The sequence below is a fragment of the Rattus norvegicus genome, chromosome 17 (assembly GCF_036323735.1).
Source record: "Rattus norvegicus strain BN/NHsdMcwi chromosome 17, GRCr8, whole genome shotgun sequence".
Taxonomy (NCBI): domain Eukaryota; kingdom Metazoa; phylum Chordata; class Mammalia; order Rodentia; family Muridae; genus Rattus; species Rattus norvegicus.
The window spans coordinates 65,501,656-65,527,623 of NC_086035.1; the positions used below are offsets into that span (position 1 = coordinate 65,501,656).

General features: G+C 39.1%; 1 protein-coding gene across 11 annotated transcripts in view; it reads right to left on the reverse strand.

The window, feature by feature from the left end:
• The window catches only part of Dip2c (disco-interacting protein 2 homolog C), a 385,401-nt gene that overhangs the window by 162,945 nt on the left and 196,488 nt on the right, over nt 1–25,968 (reverse strand). For 7 of the 11 annotated variants that reach the window (XM_017600565.3, XM_017600566.3, XM_039095749.2 and 4 more), the window contains 2 exons: nt 12,107–12,178; nt 10,450–10,617 (listed from right to left, as the gene is read on the reverse strand). In XM_017600565.3, the coding sequence (XP_017456054.1) occupies nt 10,450–10,617; nt 12,107–12,178 (240 nt within the window). The remainder of the gene's footprint in view (nt 1–10,449; nt 10,618–12,106; nt 12,179–25,968) is intronic. The other 4 variants (XM_017600567.3, NM_001415158.1, XM_039095753.2 and 1 more) reach the window with 1 other exon arrangement.

Genomic DNA, 25,968 nt, shown 5'->3' on the forward strand with positions numbered 1-25,968 from the left:
GAACAGCTGAAGACCTGTAGAGAGGAAAAACTACACGCCCGAAAGCAGAACACTCTGTCCCCATAACTGACTGAAAGAAAACAGGAAAACAGGTCTACAGCACTCCTGACACACAGGCTTATAGGACAGTCTAGCCACGGTCAGAAATAGCAGAACAAAGTAACACTAGAGATAATCTGATGGCGAGAGGCAAGCGCAGGAACCCAAGCAACAGAAACCAAGACTACATGGCATCATCGGAGCCCAATTCTCCCACCAAAGCAAACACGGAATATCCAAACACACCAGAAAAGCAAGATCTAGTTTTAAAATCATATTTGATCATGAAGCTGGAAGACTTCAAGAAAGACATAAAGAACTCCCTTAGAGAACAAGTAGAAGCCTACAGAGAGGAATCGCAAAAATCCCTCAAAGAATTCCAGGAAAACACAATCAAACAGTTGAAGGAATTAAAAATGGAAATAGAAGCAATCAAGAAAGAACACATGGAAACAACCCTGGACATAGAAAATCAAAAGAAAAGACAAGGAGCTGTAGATACAAGCTTCACCAACAGAATACAAGAGATGGAAGAGAGAATCTCAGGAGCAGAAGATTCCATAGAAATCATTGACTCAACTGTCAAAGATAATGTAAAGCAGAAAAAGCTACTGGTCCAAAACATACAGGAAATCCAGGACTCAATGAGAAGATCAAACCTAAGGATAATAGGTATAGAAGAGAGTGAAGACTCCCAGCTCAAAGGACCAGTAAATATCTTCAACAAAATCATAGAAGAAAACTTCCCTAACCTAAAAAAAGAGATACCCATAGACATACAAGAAGCCTACAGAACTCCAAATAGATTGGACCAGAAAAGAAACACCTCCCGTCACATAATTGTCAAAACACCAAACGCACAAAATAAAGAAAGAATATTAAAAGCAGTAAGGGAAAAAGGTCAAGTAACATATAAAGGCAGACCTATCAGAATCACACCAGACTTTTTGCCAGAAACTATGAAGGCCAGAAGATCCTGGACAGATGTCATACAGACCCTAAGAGAACACAAATGCCAGCCCAGGTTACTGTATCCTGCAAAACTCTCAATTAACATAGATGGAGAAACCAAGATATTCCATGACAAAACCAAATTTACACAATATCTTTCTACAAATCCAGCACTACAAAGGATAATAAAGGGTAAAGCCCAACATAAGGAGGCAAGCTATACCCTAGAAGAAGCAAGAAACTAATCATCTTGGCAACAAAACAAAGAGAAGAAAAGCACACAAACATAACCTCACATCCAAATATGAATATAACAGGAAGCAATAATCACTATTCCTTAATATCTCTCAACATCAATGGCCTCAACTCCCCAATAAAAAGACATTGATTAACAAACTGGATACGCAATGAGGACCCTGCATTCTGCTGCCTACAGGAAACACACCTCAGAGACAAAGACAGACACTACCTCAGAGTGAAAGACTGGAAAACAACTTTCCAAGCAAATAGTCGGAAGAAGCAAGCTGGAGTAGCCATTCTAATATCAAATAAAATCAATTTTCAATTAAAAGTCATCAAAAAAGATAAGGAAGGACACTTCATATTCATCAAAGGAAAAATCCACCAAGATGAACTCTCAATCCTCATTTTCGGTTGGTTTATATACAAGTGTGCAATTTCTAGGCTTGAAAGTAAAATGATGCTATCTGGTGCTGGATAGAGGAGCCTTATTTTTTATTATGGCAGCTTGCTATTTTTGTAACATGGTGATTTGGTTGAACACAATAAAGTACAGTAGTAACTGATCTCCCCTTCTTCCTGGATGAGTGAGGAGATGATTAAATGTTGATGTCAGCATCCTTGAGCATATTCAGATGAGCTTCTGCTTCTGTTGAAAAGGATGCTGTGTTTGATTGTGGTCCGAAGCTTTGAAGCACTACTTGGCATCTCCTTCCTTGGAGGTCTCACTGTTTAAACATAACAGATTTGACAGCTTGTTGGTAAGGTGAGGTCCAGCTTGTCTCCACTAGGTCATCTTCATGTGAATCCGGTGGTTATACGGTTTTGTTCTAGGGATATTTCATTTTTTTAATAACGGTTTTAGCTGACATTCATGGAGAGAATGAATCCTTAGAACTGTGCCACTAGTGAAAGGAAATCCTGTCTAGAGTATGTTTCTTTACAAAGCTGTGTCACACCATCCTTTGGGCCCTCTGCTGGAAAAGTAGAATCAAGTCTCAAATAATGCCTTTTAAATTGTATCCTCTAGTATTATAGATGTAGGACAGTACTGTATCATACCTCTGTGGATGTAAAATAGCTTGTACCTGCTTTATGATACGTAGTAGTGACCGTGCTTTATCAGAGCTGTTTTTAATGATGTTGCTCAGAATGTTTTCTTTCCAGATGATGATTGAGAAGCTAATTTAAAAAAAAAAAATGGTGCCAGGTACCACAAGAGTAACAGAACTGTGCTGTTTTCTCGGGTTTTGTTTTTTTACTTTTTTTTTTTTTTTAATGGAGTGTGCTGGATGTCTCTACAGTTTTGTTCAGATGACTGCAGAACCTGGAAAAGCTGTTGCTGCTGTTGATGCATAACACACTGCTATTATTGGTCTTTTTATATAAATATAAATATATATATACAGATATATAATTTGAATTTTTTGAAACTTTAGCTGTGCTGTCAACTTTGGAAAAAAGTATCCCTGTTTACTATGTTGAGTTGGCACTGTACAGAAATTAACAGCCATATTGGTCTAGAAATGTTGAACTTAAGTTTTTTCCATTTGTACAGGGGTAACACACTGTATTAAATATGTAAGGTCTTATCTACGTGGGTTTGATTACAAAAACTAATAAGTATTCTCTAAATTTAAAAAAAATGCATTGTATGAAAAAAAAGCTAAAAAAAGGAAATTGTGCAAATTGATTATTCAAAGACAAACATTTTAACAAAAATGGGAATATGATGTGGATATATAGTTCCCTGGGAAAGAGTATGAATTGCTCATACCTATAAAATGTGTGTATATATATATTATATAAGTATAATATATATAAGTAAATAAAGAACATTATAAATTGAAAAAAATTAGAAAAGGAAAAAAAAACAAATACAAGCGCTCCTGTTTAAAATGTTTTATTCTATTAAAAAGCACATTAAGTCATCTTCTCCTTCTTGACGTTCCTAAGTGCAAAAACACAGTCCAAAATAAGTCTGACCTTTCAGAGGGACCCTGACCTTGAAGCCATCTACTTGAAGATCACTTTGGCCTTTCTGTTTAAGAAACCTAACATCTTTGCCGGAACTTCACTGATCCCAGCCCACAGCTCCCTGCTCCCAAATGTGTTGGCAATCCTGAGACTGCAAGTGGGAGAGACCGCCACTTCTGCCCACTTTTGCCCACACACTTGGCCCAAGAGGAAACTGTATAGGGCCTCTGGGAACAGGAAGATAGGGGCAGTCAAGCTGCAGGAGCCATGCGGTCCAGCCTGCGCCTGGATCTGAACAGACCCGGTCAAACAGCTCCCTGCACCCAAATCCCATGGGAGGGAGAGCTAGACTTCAGAGGGGCAGACATGCCTGGGAAACCAGAGGAGACTATTCTCTGCCCACATTTCTGACTCTAGAGGAAAACACCTAGTGCCATCAGGGTCCTCTGAGCACAGGGACCCAGAAGTAGGGGCAGGCCCTTCTGGCTGCTGCCCTCACGGAGAGCTGAAACACAGCCTCAAGGAGCAACTTCAGGCCTGAGACCAGAGGTGAGACCAACTTTTCTGCTTCAAGTGACCAGCCTGGTGGACGCAGGACACACGCCCACAGGAACAGCTGAAAGCCAGTGGACAGGAACGACTAAACAACTGAAAGCAGAACACTCTGTTCCCATAACTGGCTGAAAGAAAGCAGGAAAACAGGTCTACAGCACTCCTGACACAAAGGCCTATAGGATGGTAGCCACTGTCAGAAATAGCAGAACAAGGTAACACCAGAGACAACCTGATGGCGAGAGTCAAGCGCAGGAACCCAACCAACAGAAACCAAGACTACATGGCATCATTGGAGCCCAATTCTCCCACCAAAGCAAACACTGAATATCCAAACACACCAGAAAAGCAAGATCTAGATTTAAAATCACAGGTGATCATGATGATGGAGGACTTTAAGAAAGACATAAAGAACACCCTTAGAGGGGTTGGGGATTTAGCTCAGTGGTAGAGCGCTTGCTTAGCAAGCGCAAGGCCCTGGGTTCGGTCCCCAGCTCCAAAAAAATGAAAAAAGAAAAAGAAAAAGAAAAAGAAAAAGAAAAAGGAAAAGAAAAAAGAACACCCTTAGAGAAATGCAGGAAAACACAAGTAAACAAGTAGAAGCCCTTAGAGAGGAAACACAAAAATCCCTGAAAGAATAACAGGAAAACACAACCAAATAGGTGAAGGAACTAAAAATGGAAATAGAAACAATAAAGAAAGCACAAAGGGAGAAAACCCTGGATACAGAAAACCAAGGAAGAGACAAGAAGCCATAGATACAAGCATCACCAACAAAATACAAGAGATAGAAGAGAAAATCTCAGGAGCAGAAGATTCCATAGAAATCATCGACACAACTGTCAAAGATAATGGAAAATGGAAAAGGCTACTGGCCCAAAACATACAGGAAATCCAGGACACAAAGAGAAGATGAAACTTAAGGATAATAGGTAAAGAGAGTGAAGACCCCCAACTCAAAGAACCAGTAAATATCTTCAACAAAATCATAGAAGAAAACTTCCCTAACCTAATGAAAGAGACACCCATAAATATACAAGAAGCCTATAGAACTACAAATAGATTGGACCAGGAAAGAAACTCCTCCCGTCACATAATAATCAAAACACTGAATGCACAAAACAAAGAAAGAATATTAAAAGCAGTAAGGGGAAAAGGTCAAGTAACATATAAAGGCAGACCTATCAGAATTACACCAGACACTATGAAAAACAGAAGATCCTGGACAGATGTCATACAGACCCTAAGAGAACACAAATGCCAGCCCAGATTACTGGATCCAGCAAAACTCTCAATAACATAGATGGAGGAACCAAGATATTCCATGACAAAACCAAATTTACACAATATCTTTCTACAAAACCAGCCCTACAAAGGATAATAAATGGTAAAGCCCAACACAAGGAGGCAAGCTATACCCTAAAAAAAGCAAGAAACTAATCATTTTGCAACAAAACAAAGAGAAGAAAAGCACACAAACATAATCTCGCCTCCAAATACAAAGATAACAGGAAACAACAATCGCTATTCCTTAATATCTCTCAATATCAATGGACTCATTTCACGCAATAAAAAGACACAGATTAACAAACTGGTTATGCAATGAGGACCCAGCATTTTGCTACCTAAAGAAAAACAGACCTCAGAGACAAAGATAGACACTACCTCAGAGTAAAAGGCTGGAAAACAATTTTTCAAGCAAATGGTTGGAAGAAGCAAGCTGGAGTAGCCATTCTAATATCAAATAAAGTCGATTTTTAACCTAAAGTCATCAAAAAACATAAGGAAGGACATTACATATTCAAAGGAAAAATCCACCAAAATGAACTCTTGATCCTAAATATCTATGCTCCAAATACAAGGGCACCTTCATACGTAAAAGAAACCTTACTAAGCTCAAAGGATACAATGTACATCACACAATAATTGTAGGAGATTTCAACATCCCACTCTCATCAATGGACAGATCATGGAAATACAAATTAAACAGAGACATAGACAGACTAACAGAAGTTATGAACCAAATGGACTTAACAGATCTTTATACAACATTCTATCCTAAAAAAAAAGGGGGGATATGCCTTCTTCTCACCACCTCATAGTACTTTCTCCAAAATTGACCATATAATCGGTCACAAAACAGGCCTCAACAGATACAGAAAGATAGAAATAATCCCATGCATTATATCAGATCACCACAGGTTAAAGCTGGTCTTCAATAGCAATAAGGAAAGAATGTCCACATAGACGTGGAAGTTGAACAATGCTCTACTCAAGGATAACCTGGTCAAGGAAGAAATAAAGAAAGAAATTAAAGACTTCTTAGAATTTTATGAAAATGAAGGTCCCAAATTTATGGGACACAATGAAAGATATGCTAAGAGGAAAAGTCATAGGTCTGACTGCCTGCAAAACCAGGAGAGAACATATATCAGCAGCTTGACAGCACACCTAAAAGCTCCAGAACAAAAAGAAGCAAATACACCCAGGAGGAGGAGAAGGCAGGAAATAATCAAACTCAGAGCTGAAATCAACCAAGTAGAAACAAAAAGGACTATACAAAGAATCAACAGAACCAAAAGCTGGTGCTTTGAGAAAATCAACAAGATAGATAAACCCTTAGCCAGACTAACGAGAGGACACAGAGAGTTTGTCCAAATTAACAAAATCAGAAATGAAAATGGAGACATAACAATAGAATCAGAGGAAATTCAAAAAATCATCAGATCCTACTACAAAAGCCTATATTCAACAAAACTTGAAAATCTGGAGGAATTGGACAATTTCCTAGACAGATACCAACCAGGTACCAAAGTTAAATCAGGAAGAGATAAACCATTTAAACAACCCCATAACTCCTAAAAAAATAGAAGCAGTCATTAAAAGTCTTCCAACCAAAAAGAGCCCAGGTCCAGATGGGTTCAGTGCAGAATTCTATCAGACCTTCATAGAAGACCTCATACCAATACTATCCAAACTATTCCACAAAATTGAAACAGATGGAGCACTACTGAATTCCATCTATGTAGTCACAATTACTCTTATACCTAAACCATACAAAGACCCAACAAAGAAAGAGAACTTTGGACCAATTTTCCTTACGAATATTGACACAAAAAAACTCAATAAAATTCTTGCATACCGAATCCAAGAACACCTTAAAACAATTATCCATCATGATCAGGTAGGCTTCATTCCAGGTAAGCAGGGATGGTTTAATATATGGAAAACCATCAATGTAATCCACTATGAAAACAAACTGAAAGATATAAAACACATGATCATTTTATTAGATGCTAAGAAAGCATTTGACAAAATTCAACATCCCTTCATGATAAAAGTCCTAGAAAGAACAGCAATTCAAGGCCCATACCTAAACATAGTAAAAGTCATATACAGCAAACCAGTAGCTAACATTAAACTAAATGGAGAGAATCTTCCAAGCAATCCCACTAAAATCAGGGACTAGACAAGGCTGCCTACTCTCTGCCTACATATTCAATATAGTTCTCGAAGTCCTAGCAAGAGCAGTCACACAACAAAAGGAAATCAAAGGGATACAGATTGGAAAGGAAGAAGTCAAAACATCACTATTTGCAGATGATATGATAGTATATTTAAGTGATCCCAAAAGTTCCACCAGAGAACTACTAAAGCTGATAAATACCTTCAGCAAAGTGACTGGGTATAAAATTAACTCCAATAAATCAGTAACCTTCCTCTACACAAAAGAGAAAGAAGCGGAGAAAGAAATTAGGGAAACAACATCCTTCATAATAGTCCCAAATAATATAAAATACCTCAGTGTGACTTTAACCAAGCAAGCGAAAGATCTTTATGATAAGAACTTCAAGCCTCTGAAGAAAGAAATTGAAGAAGACCTCAGAAGATGGAAAGATCTCCCATGCTCATGGATTGGCAGGATTAATATAGTAAAAATGGCCATTTTACCAAAAGCGATCTACAGATTCAATGCAATCCCCATCAAAATTCCAATCCAATTCTTCATAGAGATAGACAGAACAATTTGCAAATTCATCTGGAATCACAAAATCCCCAGGATAGCTAAAACTATCCTCAACAATAAAAGGACTTCCGGGGGAATCACTATCCCTGAACTCAAGCAGTATTACAGAGCAATAGTGATAAAAACTGTATGGTATTGGTACAGAGACAGGCAGAGAGACCAGTGGAATAGAATTGAAGACCCAAAAATGAACCCAACCACCTATAGACACTTGATTTTTGACAAAGGAGCCAAAACCATCAAATGGAAAAAAGATAGCATTTTCAGCAAATGGTGCTGGTTCAACTGGAGGTCAGCATGTAGAAGAATGCAGATCAATCCATTCTTATCACCCTGTACAAAGCTTAAGTCCAAGTGGATCAAGGACCTCCACATCAAACCAGACACACTCAAACTAATAGAAGAAAAAGTGGGGAAGAATCCTGAACACATGGGCACTGGAGAAAATTTCCTGAACAAAACACCAATGGCTTATGCTCTAAGATCAAGAATCAACAAATGGGATCTCATAAAACTGCAAAGCTTCTGTAAGGCAAAGGACACTGTTGTTAGGACAAAACGGCAACCAACAGATTGGGAAAAGATCTTTACCAATCTACAACTGATAGAGGGCTTATATCCAAAATATACAAAGAACTCATGAAGTTAAACTGCAGGGAGACAAATAACCCTATTTAAAAAAATGGGGTTCAGAGCTAAACGAAGAATTCATAGCTGAGGAATATCGAATGGCTAAGAAGCACCTAAAGAAATGTGCAACATCTTTAGTCATAAGGGAAATGCAAATTAAAACAACCCTGAGATTCCTCCTCACACCAGTCAGAATGGCTTAGATCAAAAACTCAGATGACAGCAGATGCTGTTGAGGATGTGGAGAAAGAGGAACACTCCTCCACTGTTGGTGGGATTGCAGACTAGTACAACCATTCTGGAAATCAGTCTGGAGGTTCCCCAGAAAATTGGACATTTCACTACCTGAAGACCCAGCTATACCTCTCCTGGGCATATACCCAAAAGATGCCCCAACATATAACAAAGACACACGCTCTACTATGTTCATAGCAGCCTATTTATAATAGCCAGAAGCTGTAAAGAACCCAGATGCCTTTCAACAGAGGAATGGATACAGAAAATGCGGTACATCTACACAATGTAATACTACTCAGCTATCAAAAACAATGACTTTATGAAACTCACAGGCAAATGGAGGGAACTGGAAAATATCATCCTGAGTCAGGTAACCCAATCACAGAAAAACACACATGGTATGCACTCATTGATAAGTGGATATTAGCCCAAATGCTCGAATTACCCTAGATGCACAGAACAGGTGAAACTCAAGAAGGATGAGGAAAATGGGGATGGTTCACTCCTTCTTTAAAGAGGGAACAAGAATGCCCTTGGCAGGGAATAGGCAGGCAAAGTTTAGAACAGAGGCTGAAGAAATGCCCATTCAGAGCCTGCCCCACATGTGACCCATACATATACAGCCACCAAACTAGATAAGATGGATGAAGCAAAGAAGTGCAGGCTGAGAGGAGCCGGATGTAGATCGCTCCTGAGAGACACAGCCAGAATACAGCAAATACAGAGGCGAACGCCAGCAGCAAACCACTGAACTGAGAATAGGACCCCCGTTGAAGGAATCAGAGAAAGGATTGAAAGAGCAGAAGGGGCTTGAGACCCCATATGAACAACAATGCCAACCAATCAGAGCTTCCAGGGACTAAGCCAATACCCAAAGACTATACATGGACTGACCCTGGGCTCCAGCTGCATAGGTAGCAATGACTAGCCTAGTAAGAGCACCAGTGGAAGGGGAAGCCCTTGGTCCTGCCAAGGCTGGACCCCCAGTGAATGGGATTCTTGTGGGGAGGGCGGTAATGGGGGAGGATGGGGAGGGGAACACCCATATAGAAGGGGAGAGGGATGGGTTAGGAGGATGTTGGCTTGGAAACGGGGAAAAGGAATAACATTTGCAATGTAAATAAGAAATACCCAATTTAATAAAGATAGGGAAAAAAGGTAAAATAATAAATCATTTTCTAATTTAAAAAAAGAAAATGACTTTGCAACGAATCCTCAGTTCTGCCAGAATAGCAAATTATGTGTATTATTCAGTCAAATATTGGTGATGTTAATATGTATCCACCTTTAACTGCCTTATTTTTATTTAATCAGCAAGATTTTATAAATAAATCCAATGACATAAAAAAAGAAAGAAAGAAACCTAACATCTTAATCCTTGGTTATAGGAGTAAGAAAGCAAGCATGTCTCAATGTCCTTCCTTTTATCACATCTCACGATCAAAATAGAATTACTCATTCTCTTCCTAGAATATCTGGCTTTAAGACAACAGTGCAACAATGTTAAGGGGTAAATTCTTTTCACTGGACATGCATCCCTTTCTAAGTTCTCCACACTGGAGGCGTCAGCTGACCAAGAATTACAGATAGAACACTGTAAGTTAACAGGAAATGTAGAAAGGACCCTGATTCTAGGACAATCACCATTTATGCGCGCAAATTCTGAGCTTAAGGACCAAGGTCTTTGGGAACCTAACCTCTATCTCCTTCAGTGTCAGCCCTATACTTGGGGGAAAAGACTTCCAAAGGTATCCTTTGCCCACCGGGCTGGTCTCTCTCAGGAATGCAGGGCTCACCGAAACGAAAGTAAAACAGAGGCCGGTTCCCCGCTGCACTGGCCGCCCGCTCCCGGGCTGCAGCTTCTCGGATGTCGCACACCCCGATGTGGGCAGAGCGGAAAGGTCTCCTCGGAACGCCTTCACCGGGCTGCAGTCTACACCGAACCACGGCAGCTCCATTCGCTGCTGTAACAAGTTGAAAAAAAACTAATTAATTCAGACTTTAGTTTTTTTTAAATTTGTTACAGCGCTGAGCAGAGCTGCCGACCCCATGCAGAAAGAGCACAGACCACCAAGGGCTCCAATAGGTGCAGACACCCTCTCCCCCAGCAAGTCCCAGACCAATGAAAGGCGTCAGAAATATCCCAGGTAAGCCAGTAACTGCCCTAGCTTCACTTGGGGTTGGTATGGCAAACAAATCAACATCCAACATCATCAGCAAAGATCCCAATTGACCAAACAGCCTTTCTCAAAGACAGGGCAGACAACCATAGACACCAGCGAGTGACCAAGCCTTTATGACAATCACAGCACAGGGAGACAATGGTGAAGAAATACCTTCGCCAACACTTTCCCTTAAGCCTTTTACCAGCCTATTTACTCTTTCTTCTTCCAAATAAAACCATGCTTCTTTCCTTCACAAGCCAGACCACAGGACAGTAATCCCTAACACACTCAGGACCACTTTTCCATCATCTTCCTTAAAAATCACATAAAAAGATACAAGCAAACATCAAAATCGCAGAACTACAAGCACAGCAGACTCTTGATAGCAGGTTCAGTTGCCACAGAGATTTGGTGGTGGTGGTGGTGGTGGTGTTGTTGTTGTTGTTGTTGTTGGTGTTGTTGTTGTTGTTGTTTTAATGCCAAGTCAATTCTGTAATACTGGGGTATCACAGCCTGGAGAACAGAAATGGGATGTGTGCGCATGCAGTTTAAGCTTTGCAGCTTTTCTTTCATCCACAGAGACTGCATTTTCAGTTCTCACCGTTAGTATGTGTGCTACTTGAGGATAGACATTGCTCATGTTCCTTCCCCTTGAGCCTAGCAAAACCTCACGGTTATTTCCCTCCACACGAAGTGAGCTAACCCAGGAATCCACACTGGAATGGCAGTGTATCTCCATTTTCTTAAAATCTGTACAATCCAGCTCAAGTGCAGGAATTCTCCAAAGCCTCAAGTGTAACAATAGTGGCAGGAGGTGGACATTGTACTCCACATGTACCAGTATGCATATTTCACTGGCACCACTAAAAACACCAAACCTTTATAACCATACTCCCGTGTCAGGCTATCACAGCATTTTCTAGTTATATCGAACCTTCTATTAATTTAGATCATAATCCACAGCAATAATTAACTCACCAAGTCAAAAAATCATTTAAACCACAAATGCTCCTATTTTATGATTATAGTGTTTCAAAGAAATCAATATATTATTGCTCTCTACCTACAGATAAAATATATATTAAATTGTATTAGGTATGATTATAGTAAAGTCACGTATGCCTTCAACTTTTACAAAATCTATGAGTAATTATACAAAGAAGGTGGTGTGGAATGCAGATGTCAAATGTGCATTCTTTAGGCAGATTCCAGAATGAGAGAAAGCCTCTTTCAAACGTGGCTATTACCTCTTAAACTAGACAGCTAATGCTATTGAAGGTTTACGTACTTGGAGGCTGGGGAAGGTAGGCTCCAATTAATTTTGACCTCTTCTTTTCATATCCCTTTTGTGTAATGTCACCTGAAAGAGAACAGAAAAAAAGAAAGCATTCAGAATAGTTTCAATGGATAAAGTTAGTCATTTAATGGAGTATGACAAAATATACTAATACTTGTAACTATCTTTTATTTGCTTTATAATGAGAGATTTATAACAGAACCACTGTATATCATTTACTGTCAATTTTCCTTTACCCTCAAAAAATTATAGTATATAATGTATAAAAAAGTCATTTTCTCAATACGTGTTCTTCTCTGACCTTCAGGCTGCGTTTCTACCCTGAGGGTCCAAAATTAGATCTGTGCAAATATTTCTCCACATTTGCAGGCGCAGGAAGCCTGTTCAATCTTCAGGAGCTCTCATCAACTTAATCAACAATGGATTGCACAACTGTCTGGCCTGGGAAGCTAGCAACACCATTATAGACAGGCATTGCCTCCCAGTAATGAGATTTTTTTTTCCTTCCTAATCAGGCATGTAAGTCATAAGGACTTTAAACTGCTAGGGTATATTTGAAAAGAAATGACCAAGACCAAAGGAAGCACTAGATAAAACCAAGTGAAAGAACAAGGGACCCACAGAGATTTATTTAAATAATAAATTTAAATAAATTTAATTTATTTAAACTGTTTAAATACAAATTCAAAGGTTAAAGCCAAAGATTCATACATAAAGCCAAAGGAAGTTAGACCTTTCCCTAAGATTTAGGTCAGTAAAGATACAACCAAAATAACATTTACATGTAATTGTATTTCCTAATTGTAAGCTCCAAAACACAATGCTATTTTTGCCCTTTGTTTTTAAAAGAAAAAATACACACATGGGCACATGCATGTGCATACACACACATACACACAAACACATACACACACATACATATATACATCACAGACTTTGTCCTTGAACTGGGGGGAGGGGTAGAAAACTGATATTGCCCTTTAATTTCTTGAGGGTGTCTTGCATTCTCACCTACCTCTTCAAAGAGAGAAAAGATTTGAGCTTCCATGAAAAAAAAAAAAAACCAAGGAATAATTAGTAGTAGGTATGGACGTTGGTAAATTAGCTTATTCTAAAGATACGTGCTTGACTATGACCAAATGAACGTAAGGTTTGAAGGTCAATTCTAGTATTCAAAGCTCGTTTGACACACCTTTGTTTAGGTTAAAAAACAATTAAAATGTGAGCCATAAAGCAGTATGGAGATACAGAATACACATTCCCTTCCCAATTGCTAAGTGGTTTTATGTTAAGTGTATTTTATTTCATCATGATGAAAGAAGGGATTTGTATAAATATTACACAGAGACTAAGCTAGCATATCTGACTATACTTTGCAACCTCGACCATCAGCTAGCTGTATATCACGGAGGCTATTGCATTAACGTTAAAAAAAAATTCCCCTAAATCCCACCTTTTCCCACCATCACAACTATAGGTATGTTGGTGTACTATGGGATATGTTTTGTAATTGATCAGGAATACAAGGGAATGAAGTAATGGATTATAGGCTGGCTGTGAAATTAACTTTTGCCCCCTTCACAGTTGCTTATGCCTATATATTACTACAAGGTGTAAAGAAACGTATGGCTTTGAAAAAATAAAAAGGTTTGTAAACAAAAAATCTCTAGTGTCCAGTTCTGTGACTTGAGATCAAGAGACGAGGACCAGTACCAGAGGAGCACACCTCAACATTTCTGACAGGAAAAAGGAATGGGTTGGGCCCTGGCACCTATTGTGGTAGAGGCACCTCATTCCTCCTCACAGGAAACGCAGGGCCTTCAGTTCCTAGAAAGTAAAGCAGAAGCAACCGCATATACATAGATTCTTGAGTAATACCCAACACGGCTTATGAAGAGCACCGCAGAAGCACTGCTTTACAGCCCGTCTTCACATGGGCCATGGTAAGCTTGACCAGTAAGCAACAGCTTTTACTAACAGTAACCATTCTTTAAGTGTAACAGTCCAACTGAAGAAGCTAGTTTTCATGTTCATCGTAATGCTGCATAATCCATCTCGCCTGTGCCTGAGACAAAACCCAATCCACAGCCTGCTCAAGTAAAGGGGAAGGCAGGCCCATAAGAACATGAGAAGGAATAAGAAGGGCAAATAGGGCTACATGTGGAAAGCCGCAGTGAAGAGAGCCTCATTTGAGTCTCAGGCAAGATGCCATATTTGCACTTTTCTAGCTAAAGACCATGTCCAAACTAAGGAGCTGCTTTGACTCCTACTATCAAAATTCTAAGTCCTGGTAAACCCAGAGTCATTCCTCCAGTTGATTACGCCCAGAATTTCATTAATTTCTCAACTAAACACTTAACAACCAGAGAGATTCTTCTTTGATTTTTGCTTTAGGCCAACTTCAAAGGAAATGAACTTTGAACACTGTCCTACTTCAGAATTGGTGTTATTTAGTGAGGTTCCAAAGTCCCTGCTTTAAGGCTAATAAGATAGATCTAAGGACATTTTTCTCCCAGTCCTGAATTCTCTCCTAGACTCACTCTCTCTCACACACACACTCACACACACACTCTCTCTCTCTCTCTCTCTCTCTCTCACACACACACACACACACACACTCTCTCTCTCTCTCTCTCTCTCTCTCTTACACACACACACACACACACACACACACACACACACACACACACACACACACACACTCTTCCCTAATCAGGATATTGATGAATTCAAGGTAACCACCACCTCAAAACCCCGGGAGTAAAAGAAGACAATCCAGAATGATGTCCACCTGTACCTCACAGTAGCCACACAAGGGTCAGCAAATGGTCACCAAAGACAAAAGAAGTTCTTTGGTCTGTATACTTAAAACAGGCTTCAGTGACTGACAACCTGTTCCATTATCTGGGGCACTATGTTACTTGCAAAGCCACGTCTGTACATTAGGTGGCTCTTTAAAGATAGTCTTGAAATACTGTGTCCCAAATATCCTAAATGATCTCTTTTATTCCTAACAACAACTCATTTTAGAAGGGGAAACTAAATCACAAATACTATTTATAATTCTCTATTCAGACTTTGGATATAGGGAAAAACATCAACACCAATGTTTACTTCTTTAATAATCATGCCTAGTATTGCCGTGCTCTGGCCAAAGCTGGGGTAGAAACTGTCCCCAGAAGAGATACTGGCATTCCTGACTGTGCTAGTGAATTTTTTACTAGACCTCTGAATGTCTGTCCATTCTCATTTCTGGAGAACAACCCTGCAAACAGTTTCCTGTTAGACTCCTCCCAATCCTTATCCAAGGAGGATGGCACTTGCAGGCTCCGGGTATAAATGATGACCATCCAGTTTCCACAGGACCTTGGACCGATGCACTTGTCTATGCTTCACTTGTGTAACATATTTACATGTGGCTGATCCTCAGATCCAGAGTGTTAAGTTTTGTGAAAGATTCCTTATCTTACAGAACTCAGTCTTGACCTCAGTATTCTCCCACTCAAGGACTACGAGTTGATCAATTTTTCACACAAGTAAGAGATGGTGAGAAACACCCGTGTCTATCTGACAGAGCTAGAACTGGTAGCAGCACAGAAAATTACACACAGACATGGGGTGGGGGCTGTTAACTGGTGAATGTGTGGGGCAAAGGGCAGAGGGCAGAGGGGAAAATCCATACTGACTTTGCCATTAAAGTATGCCACACAACAGATCAACTTGTAGTTTCCCCCCTCCCTGCCCAAAATGCCACTATCTGTAGCACTGAGACTGGACTCAGCTGTGGCCTCAAAGCATTGAGGCTAAAAATACCACTGCTATATTCTAAATCCAGAACTACTTAAGCATCTGGTAGCCAGAAGTCCAGCAGATTATGATCAACTTCCCCTGCAAATTTACAACAAACTTTGCAGCTGAGCTTTCTGTGTCTTGTAGTTTTCTGAAACCAATGATTGTTGTACTAATGAAGATACAGACAAATAGCTACAGATTATCTGTAGAGATCTGGCTTCTGTTGAGGACTTAACCACTGCCAACGCTCTAGTGCCATTGGAGAAACAGAAGACTCTCTTGCAAGTACATGTAGTTTTCCATTTTATATCAGTTCAGGCTAAACATAACCCATTCACTGACCCCTTTCTCTCCTTCTCATAGTGGATCTGTGCTACATGTACAGTCTTCAAGATGAAGCCACATAAATCCAAGGCAGAAAAATGTTATAAGAACAAGGAAGCAAATATTTAACTCATATTGCTAAGTAAGGCTTCATTTTCTATGTCTCATTACAAAGCAAACCATCCCATGATTTAGACCAGATTAACTAACATTCCTTTAATTTGCAAACTAAAGCAGTATCATTCAAGGCTATTTTGAAAGTCAACTCCAATCCATAAAAGCTTCTTAGGTGATAAAAAAAAATTTCACTGGTTCTAAGTGTATATCTAAAGAGGTTTCCTCCTTCAAAAAGTGGTTCCTTGTGCTGAAGAAATGGCTCAGATGTTAAGAGCACTGACTGTTCTTCCAGAGGACCTGGGTTCAATTCCCAGCATCCACAAGGCAGCTCACAACAGTGTAACTCCAGTTCCAAGGGACCTGACCCCCTCACAGACATACATGGAGGCAAAACACCAATGCACATAAAATAAATCATTTTTTAAAATGTGATTCCTCATATTGAGCCTTAAAGTATAGAATTCTTGTTTGTTTTCCACAGAAACTTCCAAGTAGCATACTGTTATGTTTCAATTCCCAAGATACTAATTTATTTACAAATAAAATAGGAAAGAAGTTAGTGCATAAATTTTAACCTCAGCAAGGATAAATTAGAAGTGATTTCTTGCAATGGTGGCCCATGCCTTTAATTCCAACACTTGAGAGGCAGAAACGGGCAGATCTGAGTTTGAGGCTTGTCTGGTCTACAGAGTGAGTTCCAGGACAAGTGATGTCTTGAAAATTCCATTTCAAGAACAAGATTCCTTGTTATTTGTATGTTCCCCAACACTTGAGATTCAAGCACTGTGAATTGGGGTTTTTTTCTTGTTTGTTTGTTGTTTTATTCTGTTTTTGTTTTTTTAAATAAAGATTCAGCTGGGCTTGGTGTGCAGGCTTGGAACTTTAACAACCCAGGGAGCCAAATCAGGAGAATAAGTTAAACCCAGCCCAGGATACGCACACAGTAAAGTCTCAAAATAAAAAAGTGAAGCAAAGCCTGGGAATAAATCTAAATGATAAAGTGCTTGCCTAGCATATCCAAGGCCAGTACTACAAAAATATAAGGTAAATATAAGGTAAATAAATCCCAAATTCACAGACAAAAATACAAACAAAAAACATGTAAGGTTGAACAAAGCTCTGAGAAAAGACAATTTCTCTCCCCACAAAGAGAATTCTCTTATTTTGTAGACTAGTGTTTCAAAAAAAAAAATAAGTCAGAAAAGTAACAGCCTCATAACTGCAAAAGTTACAGTGACCAAAGGGACAGTGTCATTGTGGCCACAAAGCAAGTTTGCAAACTTTGACCCCATGAAATTGGTGCAGAAGCAGCCTAATTGCTGCCTGGCTCTAGACATGAAATCTTCACGAGCCCCTTGGTTCTCCAGGATAAAATGTGTACAACTGAGCTACTTTCAGGGCTAGGATTAGTTCTGAGTAAACAGACAAGTTTAACAGTGATCATTTCCATTCTTGGTGTTGGGAGTTTATTTTATTATTTAATGCTGGAACGAATGCTTTATGTAACAAAGACATCATTTCCATGTTTGGAATTTTATGGTTGTCAGAAGCCTTCCTAAGGCTCCCCTCTTTAATCAACTACTTTATACAGCTTTAGAGGCATAAAGGCTCCAACCCTCTTGTACAATTAGAGTCCTTAGCTCTATAAGCTTTTCTCCAGAAACTAGAATTGATGACAACTTTTCCATCATTATCCACCTGCCTGGGACCTCGTCTCACCCAAAGCAACCACACTCAACCTAAGCCACTGGGTAGACCACGTAGCGTTTCTTGGTTCTCACTAACAAGACAGAGGTGATGCATGTTAACTTCCCATCAGCTTTGGAAATAGTAATATGCAAAACCTCAAAGTTTTGCCACAGAGATGGCTCAAAGTTTGAAGTATTTTTCAGGTAAGCATAGGAATCTGAGTTTGGATCCTCAGAAGTCACAAACACCCAGCTACAAGATCAACCCTTTTAATCAGTACTCCCACGTAATGTAAGACACAGGTACTCCCAGAAGCTTACAGGAGACTAATCTGCCCTGTAGAAGTAATAGTAAATGATACAGAACATGACAAACAAAGCAGAAGTCTAGGACCCACACCTGAGACTGCATTCCAACCCACTGTTTGCCTCAGTACATGTGTGCACTTGCACTCACACACACACACACACACACACACACACACACACAAACAGGCACATATACAGAGACATCATAAACACACACATACTTTTTTCAACAAATAGTTCAACTAGCTATGTCGTATTCTAACTTACGACCAACCTTACAATAAAGTAGGAGAATATGTGCCAGGTACACTAGTAAGTGCTAAGCATAAAGGGACCTACACAATTATATTGGTACTAGACCAGTCCCTTCAGGGTATAAAGTACAAAGAAAAGCTACCTGAATACTAGGAATTGTGAAGAAGCTTAGAGTCCTGTATTTCTTTGGTGCTGCTACCATCCCTGGGTGTTACTTATTGTTTACCTTGTCCTGTACTTTCTACAGGTCTAGCAATTGTAGGCTTTCCCATACATCCCCACTCAGACAAATAGAACACTTTCAAAAGAATGGAAATGTGACATTTACCCAGTTTACAAATTAGCACCTGTAGGCTTCCCCAAGCATCTCCACTTATCAGCCAGAGAGATATTTTTCAAGAACAGGAATATAAACATGGGGACTACCCAGACCTCTCACTGCTGTGACAATGACCCCTTTAGAAGGTCACAAGAGCCTACCCTACTGTCTCCTTGGTTACTGGTCATAACAAGTCACAATCTACCACATCTTCCCTTTACTTTCACCCAAACCGTTCTATTTATCACTGAATTCTTACACTCACACCATATTCCCAATGAGAAACAGGTACATTAAAGGTAACAAAGGACATTAACACCTGTGTTAAAAGGAGAAAAGTACCAAAGCTCACCCAAGAGGGAAGGAAAAACATGCACAATCACTACAGATGAACAGGACATGAGACTTCTGTGTATGTAAGTGAACTAAGAGAATGTTCTCCCTAGCACTTAGACAGACGCAGAAAGGAAACATTTTAAATATGCTACTGGGTGTGTTTTACCTTAGCCAGACAGGTCCAAAACCACCTATGGTTTATACTCTTTATGATTATCCTTTTGTAGGTGTCCTGGGACATTTCTCTTCAGTATGTCTAAAACGCCAGTTATAAGAGGAACTTAAGGGACAGCTTGTGTTCCACTTTGAGTAAAGGGACAAGTGCTGTGAAAGGGAAAAGTCTGCACAAGTTCCATTACTAGGTGGGAGACTTGAAGACAAGCTTCTTATGACTAGGAAGTAATTCTGCACCAAATCCCTACAGATCCTAAGGTAAGAATTCCAGTAAAGCGATTTCCAAATACCATTAGGGCTGGTGGAGTTACAGAATGGTGGTCTGAGTTTGTACTAACTTGCACTATTGCTGCACCAGGCAGTACTAACGTTTAGCTTAAGGATCCTGAAGAAGTTAGAACAAGAGGGGCTCTTTTATTCATTTTCTATTGCTCTTTAGGAGTGTGTATGTGTGTAAGTCTTGTCTGTACATGTGTGTATGAGTTTTTGTGTTTGCATGTATAATCTGTGCATGTGTACATGAGTGTACATTTACATGTATGATCTGTACACTGTGTATGAGTGTATGAGTATGTATTTGTGTCTCTGACCTATATATGTGCATCTAAGTGTTTGTGTGTATATGTTTGTCTGTGTAAGTATGCATATGCGGAGGTCAGAGATTGACAGTGTCATCTTCCTCAGTAGTTTTTGCCCTTATATATCTACAGCTTTCAGATTCAGGTAGTCTAGCTAGGCAGCTTGCTCTGAGACTCTCATAATCACCTTCTTAGTCCTAGTATTATAGGCAGGATGCCATGTTTACAAAGCGACCCTTTATCCACCTGACCAATGCCCCAGTCCTGAACAAGAGGGGCTTCAAACAAGGCCCATGAGACATCCAGTGGCCACTTGGCTAGTCAGTCCAGAAGGTTTTTAAGTGATTATTTCATAAAAACTGCTGCAGTAACTTGCTCAAAACCCTCATAAATATTGCTTTTTAATATTGACAGAGGTTTGGATATACTCTCTTTAATCTAAAAAAATCTATAGGGTTAGAGAGATGGCTCAGTGGTTAAGAGTACTTGTTAGTTGGGATCTCAGCATTCACATAATGGCTCATATCAGAAGTCTCTTCTGACTTCTATGGGCACCAAGAACATACCTGGTATACAGACATACGTATAAGTAAAACACTTATATATAAAAAATAAAAATAACTAAATCCATCACTTCTCAGACTTTTTGCTAAATCTTTTTATCCCAAAGGGAACCTACTACTACCACTAGCCCAGCCTAGTTTCTAACTAAATTCTAATACGTATCCTCATACCCACAGACAAGTGTAGCTCTCGCCCCTCATTAAAGAAGCTTTTCCTTACAGTAAATGGAGACCATTGTGGAAAACCACAACTGGACACAATGCAGACAGAGATCAACAGATCATGGGGAACCCGGCCCCAATCGATACTTTCGTAACACAACACAACAGGGAATATATTATGGAAGAAGGGAAACATACACTAACTGTAGTGAGTATTTTACTTTAGCCAATCCGGTTTAAGACCACTTATACGCTTACTATTCTGTGTGTTTATCCTTTTGTATGTATTTTGTGACATTTTCTCTTTTTTTAATGTCTAAAACTCCAATTTTTACTCAAAGATATACTTAAGAAAGGCAGGTCGTGCTCCACTTTCAACAAAGGTGTCAAGGAAAGGGAAAGACCTTTTTCACAGTAAGAGCCAGAGTACCAGGAAGTCAGCTGCGAGACGCTGTTTCCTAGAAACGTCTGCCTAAACAAGATCTGACAGTGACCGACCACATCAAAAGGGGTAAGATCTCATGGTGTCCAGTTCCTAGACAAAGACGTAGATACAACCAATAACCACTGAGAAAGGGAGTATTAGCCTCTAAGGATTACCCACTAATTGGTTATCCAATACAAAATCATCAGCCCTGAAATTATATACATATAACAAAAATGGATACAGCAAGTCATATTTATATATTTGTGTGTAAGACACACACACAACATGGGAGGGACTGGAGGAAAGAAAGGGAAGAGAAGTGATATATTTTAATTAAAAATGTATTAAGAAGAATTTAAAAATCTAACAATGTCTGTAATTTTTAAGAATTTAGAAGGCCATGGAATCACAGTCCTCCTTTCCAGTGTGGCATACTGAATAAAACTCTAAAACCACCCTTTCTGCTTTTCACTATGAATTAGTCTAACTGGTTTATTGATAGCTGTTTCTCAGGGCTTCAAGGACATGGGCTCTGACACTAATAACTCCTGTAACCAAATTGCTTTGTCATCTAATCACATAGAAAAAGAGGAAGATTGCAGAGTTTATCAAAAATCTTCATCACCCTGACAACAGGAAGAAATAGGCTAACACTGGTAAATACAAAAGTTCATTACAATCCAGAAACTCAAACAGTAAGAGTGCACATCTGAACAGAGCACTGTGGATACTATCTGTAAATGTCAGGGTAAGGAATGCAAACAATGGCTGTAACCTGGCCTCTAATTTGATGCTGCTTAATTAAAAATGTCTACTGTATATGTGAACACATTTGTACTTTAAACAACATGTATTCAAACCACGTTTTCTCATTAAAGAAAAAAAATGGCACCACCATAACCCGCTGTGAATTTTAATCCTACTCACTGGTTAAAATGATACTTGAATGAGCACACACAACTGTGAGTGCTCATAGGAAAATGTAAGATACTTTACAGAACAGGTTGGAGACTTTCTTTTAAAACCAGAACAAAGATTACAGGTCAAAGTCTAAATCAGAGTACTAATAAAGCTTTCAACATGTGGTAATATTGCCAAGTCATTTGTATAAAGAACCATTTCAGAGAAGTGAGGGGATTCATATCAACATTTCAATGGCATTTAACACAAATCTCAAGCAAAAAACCCTAAAATACTTAGCAAATTATTACATGTCAGGCACCATTTCAGGTATTAGTATCAGAAAATAAAAAAAAAATAAACAAGACCCCTGTGCTTATATTCTACTCCTCGTGTGTTAAATTGCTTTTAATCACTGGTAAAGCTCTACACCAACCATCTGCTTGATAATTCATTTATCGTTTGCTGGTCAGGGCAGAGAATTAAAAATATTATGAAGCTAATGCAGGACATAGATCTGCATAAATTTAATATTATGCTTTCTCTTAAACCAAATGTACTATGTAGCCTTAACTAGTTTCAAACCTCTTACTCACTTGGCTTCTTCAGTGCTGAAGTTATGGACATACTTGAACAAACCTGGTTACAAGGTCTCATTTTGATCAAAATGTAAAATGAGACTTGAATGAGCTATACTACCGACTATGGTTCACAAAGAAAAAGATATTCTCAATTGAACAAAAATACAAAAGAAAATGTCATATGCAACCAATCAGTATGTAGTAATAAAGGTTGACATATGAAAAACAAGACAATCAAACCATGAACCACACTAAAGCCAAGAATGAGAAGAATGAGATAATATCAAAAAATTTTTAATTGGAAAAATAAATATCAGTAATACCTAAACCCTACATAAGATATCCTAAGGGACTTGGCAATATTAATGTCTAGATCTAATCACTGAGCTTAGCAAGGTCAAGGCACACAAAAGTAAAGTCAAATTTCAATATGCTAGGAATTATTTAGAAACACAACTAAAATCATTATCACTGAGAGAGAGAAAGCTCAGCTATTAAAGGGCACTTGCCACAGTTTCACAGGACTCAGGTTCACTTCCCAACACCCATAACACAGGCCCATTTTAAAACTCCAATTCCAGAAGATCTTCTGGCCTCATGGGCATTTGCACACAAGTGGCATACACTCAGACACACACACACATATACATATAAATGAAAAAAAATTAAGTACAAATAATATCATTCACTTTACAATAGGAAGAACAAGGCACCTACATATCGAAGACGTGCAAACTAGTTACAAGATATATACATCTGTGAGAATAAAAAGCTGATGCAAGTCAGATCTACATAAATTAGCATAACTATGTACAAAGATAAGACAACATAATAAAAATGCCAAATTTCTCTAAATTTGTCTACAACTTTAAATATATATCCAATAAAAAGCCCAGGGGGACTTCTGAGAGATACAGACTAGCTAATTGTAAAAGTTATAGGAAGAAGCAAGGAAACTAAAGACCATCCCTGGCCACAGAGCGCACACAATGTAGTAAATTTGGTATGGGCACACAATGCATGATTTAATATTTACTATAAAGCTATAAAAATCAAAACAATACGGTATCAGCAAAGAAACAGATGAAAAAGCAGAGAATCTAGGAGTAGACCTATACTAATATAGTTGATTTATTTTTGACAAGGGTAACTGGAAAATATATAAAAAGGAAAAAGATCCATGCCTTATACAACACTAAAATAGATGCCAGGCCTAAGTAAGAAACACAACTATTTAGACAAAATACAGGCTAGTAGAAGGGTTTGGCTCACAGGTAGAATTGACCAGCATTCATGAAGTACCTGTATCCTCAGGTACAGAAAGAAACATTTCCTTTGAGGCTGGAGAGAACACTAGGCAGTTAAGTATGTACACGGCTCTCTCAGAGGACTGAAGTTTAGTCCCAAATACTGACATTGGGCCACTTACAACGACCTGTAACTCTAGCTCCAAGTGATCTGATATCCTCTTCTGGCTTTTGTGTGTGTGTGTGTGTGTGTGTGTGTGTGTGTGCGCGCGCGCGCGCGCGTGTGTGTGTGTGTGTGTGTGTGTGTATGTATTATTTTAATAATAAACTTTTAAAGAAAATACACATTAAATATTACCTCAACTTGGGAGTAGGTAAATAATGTCCACTGCAGGAAAAGCATAAGCTATTTAAAAAGAGAAGAAACTAAATGAACTGAACATAAGGACTTGAAACACTTGGAAATATTTCCTACAAACTGCATCATTAGGACAGTAACACCAAAGATGGGGATGAAGCTCAGTGACAGAACATTTTCCTAGTATGAGCAAGGACTGGAGGGGAGGGGAAGAAAGTCAAATTACTAACTGGCAGAAATCATCTTCAAACCACATATTGGCACTATGTGCAACACACATTCCATTCCAGAGTTGCAGATACAGTCTAATGAGGTAACTAAATGCTTTGTAAATAAACATAATAAAAACACACTGTTCACTCAAAGTTGATTTTACAAAATGTAGATTTTAAAAGAAAACCAGGGAAGAGCAATGGAAAGGGAAGTATTGCTACAAAGCACAGATTTTAAAGATGAGCAGGCAGCTGTGGAAGGCTACCATCCATCTCTCCCCTCCTCTCATCAAGGAGGGGAGATTACCGACATCTGAAAATGAGAGCTACTAACTAAAGCTTATGCACAATGGAGTGGTGGAGGGAAAAAAAAAACATCAAGCGAATAAAATGCTAGGGAGATGGCTCAGTCAGTAAAGTGTCTGCCACACAAGCTCAGGATCACTTTAAGTCTCACAAGCTCTCATATAAAGCAAGGTGCAGTGGTGCAGGACTGTAACTCCAGCCTTGAGGGAAGAGTGGGTATATGGAGAGGTGGGTCCCGGAGCTCACTGGCTAACAAACAAGACCATGGAGTCAAAAAGATGTGCACGTATAGACATTTGTAAACAGAGGTATGAATATTTTTCAACCCAAAATAACATATACTCTTTATCACCATTTCCTATTAACCTCTTGGTAATTTATAAATGTGTCTTGGAAAGTATATAAACAGGCTAAGATTCTCTCAGGCAACAAACTTTGACAATTCTTCCTCATAAGGAAACACTATGACATGATCAGAGCACTTCTAGAGTTGAGCTGTAATATCTAGGAGCCAAGAACTTCATTAAAAAAAATACAGTGAAAAAAATTAAACTCACTTTAACCCCCTAAAATACTTTACTAACTCTGTCCCATAATTACTGTGTATTGGGAACCATAGTGTGTTAAGATATGAAAAAGAAAAACAAAGCAACCACACAGCCTATTGGCTATACTATACCATTGCTGAGTTCTGCTTGGCCAGGAAGGGACAGTGTGATGTGGTTCCCTGCCCCAGAACAAAGCCAACAGCGTGTGGGTCTCCAGGAGTGGTGATGATTGCTGGGTGAGGTCTGACTGCATAAATTTTATATAACTTTATGTTCCTCCCTCAGGAAATATTCTCCCTGCCAATGTTAATGACACCATGATAATCAAAGATAGCTGAGTCTGCAAGGCAAGGCTGTCTAGTATCTCAGCAAAATGGTAAGTGCTGAGACTTTCAGGACAGCCTGTAAGGCTGTGAATAAGAACTCTGAAAAACCCGAGGTCAAAAATATATCCTATCTCAACTATGCAAAATATAAGGATGCAATGTGAATTGTATAAGGAGCTTCAAGGTCCTAAAGGAACAGAGGCAGTTGCACTATGAGCCAGCTGGTGAGAAAGATACTAACAGAGATTTGGGGAATGGTCACCAAAGGGCAAGATCCCACCCAGCTAAGTTTATTGTTTTTGCTTACAAAGGCAGGCAGATTCCTGATGTC